Genomic DNA, 16,774 nt, shown 5'->3' with positions numbered 1-16,774 from the left:
GGGTTCCCTAGGACACTGCTTCCCAATTGGTGGTCCACGTAACCCACCAGGGGGTCTGTGGCACCATTCACACAACAAAAACTACCACAGAGATATCAGAATATTCAAAAGTAGGGGGTTCATGGCTTGGCTTTTGAAAAACAGGGGCTCCGCAGCTCCTGGCTAATTGGGAAGCACAGACCTAGCACGAAGGATTTAGAGCTAAATTATTCTGGAATTTCTAGTTCTGTGATAGAAACCAGGGTCCCCTAACAACTCTCAGCACCCATAACAAACTTCAGTCCCCAGGATACTTTGGGGGAAGCCGTAATTGTTTAAAGTGGCATAAAAGTACTAGCTAAGAAGTGGAAAACGCAAGAACTACCAACTGTAGAAGAATGGCAGATGAAGATGATGGATTTTTCAGAGCTAGCCGACCTGACCGGAAGAGTCTGCGACCAGAATGAGGAGGAGTATCAGGAAGAATGGACGAAATTTAATGACTATTTAGTTAAATACGTTAAGTTAAACTAATTGGAAATAGCTTGCAAGTACTAGATCGGCTTAGGATTTTAAGTTAAGTGATGAATTGATATGTTTAATCCTGAATTGAAAAGATAGAATGATGATTAGTGATTAAGTTAAGTTTATAAAAACCGTTAAAAGGATATGCATTGAAATTCAACCAAGAGGAAGCGAGGAAGTCACTTAACAATGCTAATAAGTATAATTTTAATAAGGTTAGGATTTATGTTTGTTTGTTTATTTGTTTGTCTGTTTATAATTTTGTGAAAACCAATAAAAAAATTTTGAAATAAAATAAAGTGGTATAAAAGTGCTGTAATTATACAGTGCAGATAGAGCTACACAGCTCTCTTCTCCCCCCCAAAAAAATTTATTTATTCCCACACAGCCAAAGCTGCCTTGGCTGCCAGGGACTGCCATAAATAACCATAATTACGGGTGAACTCTGAGCATTTGAGCATGGTGTGGAAATTACAGCTTCTCGCGCCGATGTGCAGCGAGTTTTCCTTTAAGGATCTTCGGGCTGAAGGCAATACAGTGCGAAGGAGGAGGTGTGGGACGAATCACTCAAAGGAAGGGGAAGGGAAAAGAAAAAAAATAAAAGGCAGGAAAAGTTACTCCCGAAGAAAAATGCAGGGCTCGTCCTTTACCCTGACGTCAGATCTGTCTTCAATAAAACCTCCCTTGGAGCCCAAAGGGAAAAGTCAGACCCACTGTCAACCTCGGCTGCGCTCTGCATTTCCTCAAAGAGGTGCCTAATTTGTTCCAAAAGGAGTTTTACTTTTTTACTTTTTAAAAGATCTGGGTTCAATCAATGTCTTTCATCCTGGCTTCCAGTGATGAGGTGGTTTTTGCCCTGGATTCTAGCAACCAACGGCATTCTGCAGGTGGGTCTTCTCCTTTTTCCTCTTGTTTCCCAAATGTTTGTTTTTTGCAACCTGGATGAAAGGAATGCAAAAGGCTGTTTTCTACAGGATGGGTGGCGGATAATGCAAGAACAGAAACCCTGCGTATCTTACTAGCAATAGAGTTTGGGGAAAGAAGCAGATGAAAAGAGAGGGAGCTGTCTGGTCTGGTGAGGAAGCAAAGCCCTCTTCAAAATGCATTGTGCCCCAGAGGGAATATGTTGAGGTTTTCTTGACAGCTCAAATGATGATTGAGTGATGTGGGAAGGAAGAACCCAGACGCTGCTTCAGGGACAGATCTAATTTCTGTGCAGATCTCACCCTGTGCCACTGGCGTGGTCTTGAGATGCCAGGGTGACTTTTGAGAGTGCCCTGATGTCCTAAAAAATAAAAAATTGAGAAAAAGAACAGGAGATGCAAGAAGTGATATTCAGGGGGAAAGCTCAGCAGAGCCTAAAGGAGGAGACGGAGAATATTGTTTGGCGGCTGAGCGAGGGGGTGAGTGAGCCCCCAGACACACCACACGTGGCAGCAGCTGTGGGGATGATGCAGCGCCGGGAAATGCAAGCAAAGAGGGGTCAGCAAAACTGCAAATGCTTTGCATCGGGAAGGAGAGCTGGAGAAAAGCAGTGCAAAAGAGATCTGGCCAAAGAGCTTGCAGGAGAGAGTGAAGCGGTTCAAAGAAGCAGGAGGTGTTTTTGTTCATCGTGAAGATTTATACCGGACAGCAAGCTTTTTCAGATGCCCATCCCAGGGCAGTGTCAAAACCAGGTAGGGATATAGGAGAAACTGCTGCATGACATGCAGTCTGGACACTGGCCATGCAACATGTTACTTAAAATAATGTTGAGTAATGTGCAGTTTTCTTTTATGCTTGGAATATGCATGCTTTTGCAGTGGGAGGTGATATATCAGTTTCCTGGGATGCTCAGGCAGGAGAGCTGGCAAGGCGGAGTGGCAGCCTTGCAGGTCCTCTGGGGCTCTGCAAAGCACATTCAGTCATCGTCCATCATTGGCGAGCAAGAGAGGGCTAGGGATGTGTACTACTACTAGGCAGATTTTACTTAAGGAACAAGAACAGCAGCCACCAGTAAGTTCTTTATACCGCCATTCCTAAACTGACCCATTGTGGAGCAGCAAGCAGCAGGAAGAGTCTATCTTAGGAGCGAGAAAAACGAAAACTCTTTACAAGGGCCAATCCAAGAATAGCTCCTGGAGTCCTTTGATTTTTTAAAAAAAAGAAATTGGAGTTTTCAAAATCATAGGGATGATGATGAATGATGGCACAGTCCCAGGAACAAGGGAACTAAGGTCATTTCTGCATCCTATCCATGGCCCTAATTGCATTACAGTCATATCTTGGATCTCAAACACCTTGGCTCCTGAACAAATCGGCTCCTGAACGATCGAAACCTGGAACTGAGTGTTCTGGTTTTTGAACGTTCTTTTGGAAGCCGAACATTCAACAGGGCTTCTGTGGCTTCCGATTGGCTGCAGGAGCTTCCAATCAGAAGCCATGCTTTGGTTTCCAAACGTTTTGGAAGTCGAACGGACTTCCAGAACAGATGCTGTTCGACTTCCAAGGTACTTGCAAACAGGCTGTCATTGCTACCTTGTTTAATGACAGGCATGCATAGCTGTCAACTTTCCCCCTTTTTTAAAGGGAAATTCCCTTATTCTGAATAGGATTCCTTGAAAGAAAAGGGAAAAGTTGACAGCTATGCTGGCATGTTAGAGTGCCATTTGCACTGAGACTGCAGTGCACGGACAGAGGAAGTTTAACCCTTCACCCCAGCCACGATCTTGATGAAAATCCCCAGTGCAAGCTTTCTCCCTAAGCATCAGGGAATTCCCGATTCCCACCTGCAGCCGGCAGAGACCAAAAAGGCTCTCAGTTGTGCTTTGAGGGACGTAGGCAACACTCACCCAATGAAAGCAGCCTCTGCAAAGTTGCCTTTGCAGCCCCTCTATCAATGGCTCAGCCTCTCTCCTTCTCCCTCCTGGGCACTGATCAAAAAGAGCATCAACCTGGGACGATGCCTTATATTCGGTCCATCCAGCTCAGTCCTCCAGTTTTACCAGGAAGCTGTTTTTCCCTGGTCCTACCACTAGGGGTCAGACCCAGGACCGTCTGCATTCAAAGCAGATGTTCTAACACTGAGCTATGGCCCTTCCCCTACAGCTGCCCCTCCACTTGTTCTCTATGGTTGAGCTGGCTCTGTGGGCAGAGTCATCGTGAGCCACTCTGCTTTTCTCCCTCGTTGCTTCTACCCTTTATTTCTAGAAATATCCCTTTAAATGGCAAAAACAGTTGTGTCCGTGAATAAAATTCATTTCATTAAATGTATACACTGCTTGAGTGTTAAGAAAACAACCCAAAACACCCTCAAAGCTGTTTGCAAAAAGATAAAGGTAAAGTTAAAGGGACCCCTGACCATTAGGTTCAGTCACGACTGACTCTGGGGTTGTGGCGCTCATCTCTCTTTACTGGCTGAGGGAGCCGGCGTACAGCTTCCGGATCATGTGGCCAGCATGACTAAGCCGCTTCTGGCGAACCAGAGCAGCGCACGGAAATGCCGTTTATCTTCCCGCCGGAGTGGTACCTATTTATCTACTTGCACTTTGACGTGCTTTTGAACTGCTAGGTTGGCAGGAGCAGGGGCCGAGCAACGGGAGCTCACCCCGTCGCGGGGATTTGAACCGCCGACCTTCCGATCGGCAAGCTCTAGGCTCAGTGGTTGCCTAAACAAGCATGTTTTTAGCAGGTGCCCAAAAAACCACAGTGAAGATGCCTGCTTGCAATCAAGAGGCAGGAAGTTCCAAAGTTCAGGTGCTTCAGCAGCAAAGGATTGAGTTATTACACATGCAGAGCAGGTATTATGTGGTAGCTGTAGTAGACCCGATTCCTCCAGCTGAAGAGGTCAAGTGGGCACGTGTGGGGTAAGGCCACCTCATAGGTAAACCATATCTATATTCAGGGATTGCTGTTTCTAGCCCCTGTCTTCTGTGCCATTCGAGAGATGCTTCTAGCCTGGCCATCAATTCAGCCCCACTGAGTTTATTCTCAAAACGTAAGAGTTCATTCTGAAACGCACACAAAATTTCCGAATGGAAGGCTGTCCGGTTTTAGAATAAACTGAATTCCCATTAAGGGAAATACTCTAGAGATGTCTTCAAGTGCTTAGCAGTCCACTTTGACAACCAGAGGTTGTCGTGTAGTTAAGCTTATTTGTAGTGCTTATTATGGTGTATCCTTGCGTAGCTCAGTTGGTTAGAGTGTGGTGCTGATAACACCAAGGTCGCAGGTTCGATCCCCATATGGGACAGCTGCAAATTCCTGCATTGCAGGGGGTTGGACTAGATGATCCTCAGGGTCCCTTCTAACTCTACATTTCTATGACTCTATTATTCTAAATGGGGCATAGAATGTTTGCAAGGGAGCCTGTGTTTCATCCAGGGCTGCGACCAGACCTCCCTCCATTGTGGCTGGAGCTGTGATCCCCTGAGATTGTCCTGCTGCACTAATAATAATAATAATAATAATAATAATAATAATAATAATAATTTATTATTTATACCCTGCCCATCTGGCTGGGTTTCCCCAGCCATTCTGTGTGGCTTCCAACAGAGCACCAAAATACAATAACCTATTAAACATTAAAAGCTTCCCTAAACAGGGCTGCCTTCAGATGTCTTCTAAAAGTCTGGTAGTTTTTCTCTTTGACATCTGGTGGGAGGGTGTTCCACAGGGCGGGTGCCACTACCGAGAAGGCCTTCTGCCTGGTTCCCTGTAACTTGGCTTCTCACAGTGAGGGAACCGCCAGAAAGCCCTCGGTGCTGGACCTCAGCTTCCAGGCAAAACGATGGGGGTGGAGATGCTCCTTCAGATATACTGGGCCGAGGCCGAGCATTGGGTGAAGACCCTCCTTGGAGGTTTTTCAGCAGAGCTTGCATGGCCCCCTGCCATGTAGGATCTAGCTGAGATTCCTGCATTCCTCAAAGGTCTCTTCCAACTCTACACTTCTATGGTTTCTAAGAAGGCTTCTCCCAGAGTTGTTAAGTCCACCTGGTGCTCGTCGATCAATTACTTTTGAATCAAGATGAGTACCTATAGAGGTAAAGGTAAAGGATGGTTAAGTCCAGTCAAAGGTGACTATGGGGTTGTGGCACTCATCTCGCTTTCAGGCCAAGGGAGCTGGTGTTTGTCCACAGACAGCTTTCCGGGTCATGTGGCCAGCAGGACTAAACCACTTCTGGCGCAACGGAGCACCATGACAGAAGCCAGAGCGCACGGAAATGCCGTTTACCTTCCCGCTGCAGTGGTACCTATTTATCTACTTGCACTGGTGTGCTTTTGAACTGCTAGGTTGGCAGGAGCTGGGACAGAGCAACAGGAGCTCACTCTGTCCCGGGGATTCGAACCGCTGACCTTCCGATCAGCAAGGCCAAGAGGCTCAGTGGTTTAGACCACAGCGCCACCCACGTCCCATGCAATTATGTATCAAACTGCATCACTTGCTATTGAATTCTCAGTGTTTGCTTTCATGCCATTGTGATTTTTGACAGGATTCTCTATTGATGGAATTGTGGCTTGCCTGTTTTTAATGCCTTGGCAAGCTGCTCTGGGCTCAGTGCTTTGAGGTTGGAGAAGTGGCATGCATCCTGCCGGTGCTTTCTTAGAACGAAGTTTCTTGCAAGGCAACCAAGGAAGTTGCCTTGTGCAATCAGACTAATGGTCCTTCTTGCTCTGCACATAGCTGTCAACCGTCCCTTATTTGGCGGGAAAGTCCCTTATCCCAGCGCCGTGTCCCGCTGCTGTCCCTTATTGATGATGTCCCTTAAATTTCCCGGGTTTCAAAGGAAGCAGCTCCTCTCCCTCCCTCCCTGCCGGCCAGGGAGGAGGGAGGCTCCAACTGTGTTGCTTGGCTGCGTTGCTCACCCAATAAAGAGTCTAAGAATGACTGGGGGGTGGAGCTTGCATGCCTTGTGCCGATCAAATCGGCCACGTTACCTGGGGACTCACCTTTGCTCAGCGCTTCCCAGCGGAGAGGTGACGGTGGTTTTCCTTGCTGTATCCCCTTTGCCGGGTTGCTGCACTGTAGGAACCACTGCTTGAGGCTTCGTTTGGCTGCTGGTTGACTAAAATCCCTTATTTTGGCTGCTGGTCCCTTATTTTCAAATCTGTAAGTTGACAGCTATGGCTCTGCATCATCCACCCCAAGGATGAAGAACCTCAGACCAGTGGGCCAAATGTGGCCCTTTGGGTGTGTTTGGCCCCTGGGACTCTCACTCTCTGCCACCACACCCAGTCCTTAGCCCTGCATAGGCTCTGTTCTGCACTCTCTGCCAGCTCCTTTGCCTGACTGGGCTGTGTCTTTGAATTGCGATCACGTCTCTTTCTGGATGGAGAGTAGAAACCTCTGGTTTTCGCATGGCTGGAATGCAGCCTGGTGTACGAAAGGGAGAGTTACATCCATTGCTCTGCCCTCTTTCACCCTTGGCCCCCGTACCACAGGCATGTGGCCCTTGGAAAGTTGCCCAGGATGGAATGTGGATCTCGGGCTGGGAATGTTCCCCTGACTGGGTGTGGCTCTCCAGGGTTATGATACGATAATCTTTATTGTCATTGTCCCATACAGAGCAACGAAATTGAAAATCTACATCAGACATTCAGAAACCAACAAGCCTGCTATCCCAGCTATCCCAGCCTGGTTAGCCCCCTAAAAACTCTGATAATTAAATACAATATACTCCCATAGAGACTTCTTACACTGCATTTAAAACAAAAATCGCATTTGGGTAGAAACTGTTTCTCAGGCAGCTAGTCCTAGTCTTTATAACCCTGTACCTTCTTCCAGAAGGCAGAAGCTGAAAGAGATCATTTCCCGGGTGCGCACTATCCTGCGCTATCTCTGCAGCTTTCTTATAAGACCTGGAAGCATAGATTTAATCCAAAGTGGGAAGAGTGCACCCAATTATTCTCTCCGCAGTCTGTACAACCCTGGTTTTGCATAGAAGCAAGTGTTCTTCCACTGTGGTGGCTCTTCTGTGGCTCATCATATGTCTGTGTGTGTGAGAGAGAGAGAGAGGGGGGGGGGCATTGTTCTGTGTTCAAGATGTCTGCAGATTCACAGATTACCTTCTTTATAGATTGAGAATCCCAAAGCTGGGACAAGTCCTGACGCGAATCTATTTTTACGGACTCAACTTCACCCTTCCTCATTTTCCATTTCACTTCATTGATTAGACTTATTCGTCGCCTATCTCCCAAACGACTTACATCAAAAAAAGAAAAGGGGGAAGGGATATTCAATATATATTACCATAGAGGAGGAAAGCAGGGGGAATATATTAGTAGTTCGTATAATATAACAACCATAAAACTCAAATAACAAACAAAGTGAAATATACTCAGAGTCGCAAAGTGATTTCATGCTCTTTATTCAGCTCATAGTGGTGAGGAGGAATGAATGAAAGTCCCCTCAAAGTATCTGCTTTATATACATTATTTACACAATGGGCTGCACATGATTGGCTAATTCCGGAATTCTACTGTAAGCCAATCAGGTTGTGGATTCACTTCTATCTGGAGCATGATTGGGTAGTTCCTGCCAAACAATCATACTGCTGCATTGTTCTAGGACCAATCAGACTGCTGCATTCTGAATCCTATTGTTCTAGGACCAATCAGACTGCTGCCTTTTGGATCCTATTGTTCTAGGACCAATCAGACTGCTGCAGTTTGGATCCTATTCAACTCAGTACATAGCACAAAGCAATACTGAGAACCACTAATTCACAAATAAACAAACATAAACAAAACCTCATCCTCCCCTTAGTCCAAAAATCATTCACCTCAAGCCAACAATCTCCCCCCTTTCAACTCCCCACCCAGAAGTCTGATGTCAAGGCCAGCTGTTGCAACTCAGCGGGTGGGGGGGTCCATTGTCCCCCAGGGGTGGTCCAGCATCTTTCCTCTTTCTTCAGGGGGAACAGTAGCAAAGCAAGACCCACAGCCGTGGGCTTGGCTCACTTCCTTGAGTTTTGCACGTGCCATTGATTTCTCTGCCGGGGATATCACAGGCTGATGCAGAGGCTACAGACCCTCCAAGTGTCCCTATTTTCCAGGGACAGTCCTGGATTTACAGAAGCTGCTCAGGTTTCTGATTTGATCCCGGAATGTCCCACTTTTCCTTAGGACACCCCAATTTCCGATGTAGAAATTTTGGAGGGTATGGAATAGAATGTCCTTACTTTCATTGGGGAAATGTTGGAGGCTCTGGAGACTAGTTCAAGTACAAACCTCCCCATCTGTAAAATGGGTACTTCCCCTCACCTCAGAATATACTTAATTCCTTAACCGTAGGCTAGACGTGTGTGGCATGACTTGAGTATGTGACTCACGTAAAGCATCCAAATCAGCTTTCGGCGTAAAAACACATTCGTGAGCTGAAATCTCAGAAGTAGCCAATAGATGTCAAGGGACTACAACTCCCATGAGTCTAGCCAGTATGGCCAATGGTTAGGGATGATGGCCAGTGATCTGGAAGACCCCACACTGGCTGTTTCTGAGATACATGCTTATCATGAAATAAATGCAGAGGAATTAAACAGGGGTTATTTCTGAGCAGACATGCATTTGACTGCACCCAAACTATTAAATGGAAACCAAGCAGCGAAAAGAACGATATGCCCTGCTAATGTAATAAGGGGGGTGGACTTAGGAATTCAGCTGGGCTCCATTGTACACACATGCAGCTATTGGGTACACAATGTTTATTCTCTTTTATAGATTATTTGCCCAATGAGGCAGAGGAGCATGCTGACTCTTGCAACGAAACATCCCCCGGCATAGTTTCTGTCTCGCTTCCGGGACGTCTGCGATCTAGCAGACTAAACAATTTCAGCAGAAAATGCTCTAGACATGCTGCCGGTGAGTGGGAGGGGAGGACGGAGTAAATATGTGGCATTATTTTTATTTTTACCCAAGTGTAAGGCAGCACCTCCCACTCCTCGGACTTCAAACACACTTGCTAATCTCCTTTCATTTTGTGCCAAATCTCCCTCGTACGTAACCTCGGCTCTGCTGAAACATCCCACATTCAAACAGCGGGAAAGGTCACTTGCTGTTAATCGGAGCTGGATCCAGCCCTTTCTTCAAAGAGCAAGAATGGAGAGCTGTTTCATTATCCACACAACCATTCGGAAAGGGTTGATAGTGTCTTGAGCAGCGTGTGGAATTTGAGTGTGGAATCTGAACTCGGATCCGCTGGTCTATACTAGAGTTGGGCGATATATTGATAAATTATATCAGGAGCAGCTGAGGTGCATTCCAGACATCGTGATTTATCATCATATTGCAGTAATTAGCTGCTGACATCTTCTTTGGCTATCACTCGTAGCCGAGTCGGATTGTCTTCCATAAACATGGTTTTAAAAGTGAGTCCATAAGTAACTGTGGAGGCCAATCCTGGATCCACACGTTCTTCCACAGTGGGGACATTGGTTTCCAGGTGGGAGCTGATCACAGTGAGGGTTTGCCAAGCATGCCTTCCTTTTAGTACGTTCTCCCTTTCATCCTGAGTTCGAGAGTCTTCAAAGCCCATGACACCTTTGTTGTTGTTGTTTAGTCGTTTAGTCGTGTCCGACTCTTCGTGACCCCATGGACCAGAGCACGCCAGGCACCTCTGTCCTCCACTACCTCCCGCAGTTTAGTCAAACTCATGCTGGTAACCTCGAAAACACTGTCCAACCATCTCGTCCTCTGCCGTCCCCTTCTCCTTGTGCCCTCCATCTTTCCCAGCATCAGTGTCTTCTCCAGGGAGTCTTCTCTTCTCATGAGGTGGCCAAAGTACTGGAGCCTCAGCTTCATGATCTGTCCTTCCAGTGAGCACTCAGGGCTGATTTCATTAAGAATGGATGCATTTGATCTTCTTGCAGTCCATGGGACTCTCAAGAGTCTTCTCCAGCACCATAATTCAAAAGCATCAATTCTTCGGCGATCAGCCTTCTTTATGGTCCAGCTCTCACTTCCATACATCACTACTGGGAAAACCATGGCTTTAACTATACGGACCTTTGTTGGCAAGGTGACGTCTCTACTTCTCAAGATGCTGTCTAGGCCTGTCATTGCCCTTCTCCCAAGAAGCAGGCGTCTTTTAATTTCGTGGCTGCTGTCACCATCTGCAGTGATCATGGAGCCCAAGAAAGTAAAATCTCTCACTGCCTCCATTTCTTCCCCTTCTATTTGCCAGGAGGTGATGGGACCAGTGGCCATGATCTTCGTTTTTTTGATGTTGAGCTTCAGACCATATTTTGCACTCTCCTCTTTCACCCTCATTAAAAGGTTCTTTAATTCCTCCTCACTTTCTGCCATCAAGGTTGTGTCATCTGCATATCTGAGGTTGTTGATATTTCTTCCGGCAATCTTAATTCCAGCTTGGGATTCATCCAGCCCAGCCTTTCGCATGATGTATTCTGCGTATAAATTAAATAAGCAGGGAGACAAAATACAGCCTTGTAGTACGCCTTTCCCAATTTTGAACCAATCAGTTGTTCCATATCCAGTTCTAACTGTAGCTTCTTGTCCCACATAGAGATTTCTCAGGAGAATGACACCTTTAGTAAAGGCTGTTCTCCAACTGGAGCGCTCGCAGGCCAGTGTTTCCCAGTTGTTGGTGTTTATACTACATTTTTTTTTAAGATTTGCCTTAAAGGTAAAGGTACCCCTGCCCGTACGGGCCAGTCTTGACAGACACTAGGGTTGTGCGCCCATCTCACTCAAGAGGCCGGGGGCCAGCGCTGTCCGGAGACACTTCCGGGTCACGTGGCCAGCGTGACAAAGCTGCATCTGGCGAGCCAGCGCAGCACACGGAACGCCGTTTACCTTCCCGCTGGTAAGCGGTCCCTATTTATCTACTTGCACCCGGGGGTGCTTTCGAACTGCTAGGTTGGCAGGCGCTGTGACTGAGCAGCGGGAGCGCACCCCGCCGCGGGGATTCGAACCACCGACCTTTCGATCGGCAAGCCCTAGGCGCTGAGGCTTTTACCCACAGCGCCACCCACGTCCCTAAGATTTGCCTTGAGAGAGTCTTTAAACCTCTTTTGTTGACCACCAGCATTACGCTTTCCATTTTTAAGTTCGGAATAGAGTAAAAAGGTAAAGAGACCCCTGACCATTAGGTCCAGTCGTGGCCGACTCTGGGGTTGCGGCGCTCATCTCGCTTTACTGGCCAAGGGAGCCGGCGTACAGCTTCCGGGTCATGTGGCCAGCATGACTAAGCTGCTTCTGGTGAACCAGAGCAGCGCACGGAAACGCCGTTTACCTTCCCGCCAGAGCGGTACCTATTTATCCACGTGCACTTTGATGTGATTTCGAACTGCTAGGTTGGCAGGAGCAGGGACCAAGCAACGGGAGCTCACCCCGTTGCGGGGATTCGCTTTGGAAGACAAGAATCAGGCATCCGCTGCTGATATATTACGATGCTGAAAACCAAATATTGCCCAGCCCTAGTCTACACCCAAGATTCTGTCTAGTGTAAAGGTAAAAAAAGTAAAGGGCCTCTGGATGGTGAAGTCCAGTCAAAGGTGACTATGGGATTTGGCGCTCATCTTGCTTTTCAGGCCAAGGAAGCAGGCATTTGTCCACAGACAGCTTTCTGGCTCATGTGGCCAGCATGACTAAACCACTTCTGGCGCAACGGAACACTGTGATGATTATCCATCTCTTGTCCTACCATTAGGTAAAACAGTGGTCGGGACTTTGGAGCTCTCAAATTTCAGTGGTGCCCTGTGCGATGCTAAAACATGGTGCACCCCCCCCCAGCTCTCGCTCTCCATTCTACAGCATTGCTGTGGCGCCCCCTGCTGCTCTGGAGGAACTCCCACTTCACTCAATAGAGACCAGTCCAACTCTACAACTCTGTGATTCTGTAATTTCTGTATCTATAGTCTTAATCGTTGTCCTCTTGCCTCAAGATCACCAGTGCAATTGGGACTGATCTGGACTGAGAACCAAGTAGATATGGGCTTTTTAATTGCATGAGCAATTTGGTTTTTTTTAAAAAAACCGCAACTTTTAATATGCTTGTAGCTAGGAGGGGAGTTTGAATTCCCCCCCCCTTAAATTGTGAGCCACTTTGAGTCTTGATTCTGGGGGAAAGGCAGGATATATTATGTGGGGAGAAGAGGGTTAGGGAGATATAACACTTTGTCTCCCACTACGGATCAAGGCCCCTATCTGCTTCAATTTCCTATGCAGATTGAAACTCTCCTATTATTGCTATCCATATCCTGATCCATATCTGAGCTTGCAACCTGTGTGCCAAAATAACTCCTGCACTTTAGGGCACAAATATCGAGCTAGCATCTTGCCGATTTTGAACCAGAATACATTAGCAGCACCATATCCTGCCATGCTCTCAAGTGAAACTCAAGGAAGAAGTGGACTGTGAATTTTTATTTTTAAAGGAGAACCAAAGCAACTAGATACCCCAGAAAAAAGTTTTCACCTGCCATCCTGCCCTCCTTCATTCTCAGTCTGGTCTTTCAAGCAAAGCGTGGCGGCCTCAATTCTGCCTCAATGCTGCCCCCTTATGTTTAAATGTTTCTTTTTTCTTTCATTTTATCAGGGGTCAGCAAACTTTTTCATCAGGGGGCCAGTCCACTGTCCCTCAGACCTTGTGGGGGGCAAGACTGTATTTTTTTTGGGGGGGTGAACGAATTCCTATGCCCCACAAATAACCCAGAGATGCATTTTACATAAAAGGACACATTCTACTCATGTAAAAACACACTGATTCCCGGAACCATCCAGGGCTGGCCTTAGAAGGCGATTGGACTTGATCCAGCCCCCAGGCCTTAGTTTGCCTACCCATGCTTTTTATGATAAAGTTTTGTTAACACTTCTCGCATCACAATAAAAGGCAAACTTTGTTGTTGTTTAGTTGTTTAGTCGTGTCCGATTCTTGGTGACCCCATGGACCAGAGCATGCCAGGCACGCCTGTCTTCCACTGCCTCCCACAGGTTGGTCAAACTCATGTTGGTAGCTTCAAGAACACTGTCCAACCATCTCGTCTTCTGTCGTCCCCTTCTCCTTGTGCCCTCCATCTTTCCCAACATCAGGGTCTTTTCCAGGGAGTCTTCTCTTCTCATGAGGTGGCCAAAGTACTGGAGCCTCAGCTTCAGGATCTGTCCTTCCAGTGAGCACTCAGGGCTGATTTCCTTCAGAATGGATAGGTTTGATCTTCTTGCAGTCCATGGGACTCTCAAGAGTCTCCTTCAGCACCATAATTCATAGGAAGCATCAATTCTTTGTCGATCAGCCTTCTTTATGGTCCAGCTCTCACTTCCATACCTCACTACTAGGAAAACCATAGCTTTAACTATACGGACCTTTGTCGGCAAGGTGATGTCTCTGCTTTTTAAGATGCTGTCTAGGTTTGTCATTGCTTTTCTCCCAAGAAGCAGGCGTCTTTCAATTTCGTGACTGCTGTCACCATCTGCAGTGATCACAGAGCCCAAGAAAGTAAAATCTCTCACTGCCTCCATTTCTTCCCTTTCTGTTTGCCAGGAGGTGATGGGCCCTTTGGCCATGACCTTAGTTTTTTTGATGTTGAGCTTCAGGCCATATTTTGCGCTCTCCTCTTTCACCCTCAGTAAAAGGCAAACTAGGTAAAGGTAAAGGGACCCCTGACCATTAGGTCCAGTTGTGACCGACTCTGGGGTTGCGGCGCTCATCTCGCTTTATTGGCCGAGGGAGCCGGCGTACAGCTTCCGGGTCATGTGGCCAGCATGACTAAGCGAACCAGAGCAGCACACGGAAATGCCATTTACCTTCCCGCCAGAGAGGTACCTATTTATCTACTTGCACTTTGACGTGCTTTCAAACTGCTAGGTTGGCAGGAGCAGGGACCAAGCAACAGGAGCTCATCCCGTTGCGGGGATTCGAACCGCCGACCTTCTGATCAGCAAGTCCTAGGCTCTGTGGTTTAACCCACAGCGCCACCCGCATCCCTTAAAAGGCAAACTAATTACACACAAAAAAGAAAAAGTAAAAATGAAGGGGAAAAAAGAATAGAGAAAAGGTAGAAGAGATGGATAAGCACAGAATCCTCTCTCACAGATACATCTTAAGTTTTGTCCCATGCAGAAAAGGGTGTTCCCTCCTAGTCTGAACCTGGGAGTGCCCCTCTCTTCTCCCAGCTTCTCACTTCCTGGGTGGGAGCGAAGAGAAACTGCATGTTCCCCACAACCAAAGCAGTGGTTCCATTTGCAAAAGGAACTGAGATGCAATGAAAACCAAGTTACTCCACAGCTGTCTGGGTATGCCAGAATTCTGCCCACTGTTTCTCTTTCAAACACGGAGTCCAGAACTAATAAGCAGAATCCAAAAGCCACAATTCTGAGCCCTTTTCCAGAGTCCGCCAAGTGCAGCCTTAGCCAAGGCAGCCTTGTTGACTAAATTTCCAGCCGGGGCTATTTCTGCACAGATTTCAGTGCTCTTTACAAGGTGAAGAAAAGGAGAATTACAAAAATTTTAAAAAAAATGTACTGTTTGCTTTCAGATTGCACTTTCTTGTTGATACAGCTGCATGTGTTCCACTTAGATAAACAGCTCAACTAGAAACAGGGCATTAAAAGTGGAGAACGTTTCTTAAACCTTCTGCCCTAATGCTGGGTGAGATGCAGTCAAAATTCATTGCGTCCCCCTTCCCATTGATTTTGAGTTGGTAGATATTTAAGCCTTGTACAAAGGGTAGATGACCTTTCTCAGCCGGAGGGCTACATTTCCTTCTGGGCAACTTTGAGAGGGCCATATTATTATTATTATTATTATTATTATTATTATTATTATTATTATCACTAGCCTCATCATTATTTGTATACTGCCTTTCATCCATAGATCTCAGGACGGTTCACAACATTAAATCACAATACAGAAACTGCAAAATACTTAGTAAAAATAGTTGGTAACGCGCTAACAGGAATGGCATCGCAAAAATCAACGCTGAAACCCTGGCAACGTCCTTCGTTCCTTGCAGCCCCTGACTTTTTGCAGACAACCATGTAATCAAGTCGTTGAGCTTTGAGGGAACACTTAAGTTTAGGAAACACTCACCCCAGTCACATATCTTCAGGGAAATTCAACAGAAGAAAGATCTAAGCAGGTAGGGGAAATGGCTGTATATGGTCATGTTTATTGCATGCAACAGAATATCTGTCAAAAAAGGAGGAGGAGGAGATGGAGCAATGGACGTAAAGCTTGCTTTTTGACATTAGGGTAATTCCTGCACATGCTCACACAGCCCTCTCTGTTCTCCATCCAGGGAAGCAAGAGGCATCATGGGAATTCAAGTGATCTCACAGCCAGGGGAGGAGGCAGGAAGGTTCAAAGTAGGACCAGTGAAGGGTCTGCCTTGGGCAGGGGGTGTAACCTGGGGAGGCTTTCAAGGGCCTATTACCAATTACTAATAATTATTCATTTTTATTTATTTATTTATTTATTTATAATTGATTAATAATTGATTAATAATAATTAATAATAATAATTATTATTATTAATAATTATTCACCCATACCCTCCGACATTTAGCCTGTAAAAGAGGAGACTGAGAGGAGATATGCTAGCCATCTTCAAATATCTCAAGGGCTGTCACCTGGAAGAGGGAATAAGCTTGCCTTCTGTTATGTATTCAGTGGTCTGTGTTTGCCTGAGCTTGAGTCCGGACTAAGTATTCTGAGCTCCTGATTCGATACAAGATGTCCAATCACAGAACATTTCAGGATTTGGGCCACTGCCATTGGCCCTTGAACTCTGAGTCGCGATTCGCAGCTTGGAAGTTTAGACAGCCAATCACGTTGGGAGTGGCCCAGGCTTTCAGGAATGTATATAAGCGGTTGCTTTGCCCTTGTTTCCCAGTTATGTAGTTCAATAAAGGCTCTTGCTGTTACTGCTGTGTCTTGCCTCGTGGGGACTTACCTACACTTCACCTTCTCCTGCCCTAGAGGGTAGGACTCAAACCTACGGCTTCATGTTACAAGGAAGGAGATTCCGACTAAACATCAGGAAAAACTTTCTGACAGTAAGAGCTGTTTGACAGTGGAATGGCCTCCCTCGGGAGATTGTGGACTCTACTTCCTTGGAGGTTTTTATGCAGAGATTGGAGGGCCAATCTGTTGAGTCCCAAAACTGGGATGCATGTCTTCCCATGCGAATCATCCACACAAGATCACAAGCCCAAAAGATACACTTTTTTCCAGGGTTGTGCTCTCATGGTGCCCCCAAAATGCACAATTTGGGGTGGCACACAATACCATGTCCCCCAAAGTGGTTTTTTGGGGGGAGAGATCACTGTAACCAAAA

At 46.5% G+C, this 16,774-nt stretch overlaps 1 protein-coding gene across 2 annotated transcripts in view; it reads left to right on the top strand.

The window, feature by feature from the left end:
* Positions 1-1,087: 1,087 nt before the first annotated feature.
* CCN4 (cellular communication network factor 4) overlaps positions 1,088-16,774 on the top strand; it is a 33,401-nt gene continuing 17,714 nt past the window's right edge. The window contains exon 1 of one of the 2 annotated variants that reach the window (XM_053395271.1): positions 1,088-1,391. In XM_053395271.1, coding sequence (XP_053251246.1) covers positions 1,344-1,391 — 48 coding nt within the window. In that variant the 5' untranslated portion in view covers positions 1,088-1,343. Of the gene's footprint in view, positions 1,392-1,824; positions 2,181-16,774 lie in introns of those variants that run through there. The other variant, XM_053395272.1, reaches the window with a different exon arrangement.

Source organism: Podarcis raffonei, chromosome 7, assembly GCF_027172205.1.
Source record: "Podarcis raffonei isolate rPodRaf1 chromosome 7, rPodRaf1.pri, whole genome shotgun sequence".
In the NCBI taxonomy this organism is placed as follows: domain Eukaryota; kingdom Metazoa; phylum Chordata; class Lepidosauria; order Squamata; family Lacertidae; genus Podarcis; species Podarcis raffonei.
The sequence above is the reverse complement of the archived record's forward strand: the minus strand, read 5'-3'. Positions and strand labels throughout refer to the sequence as shown.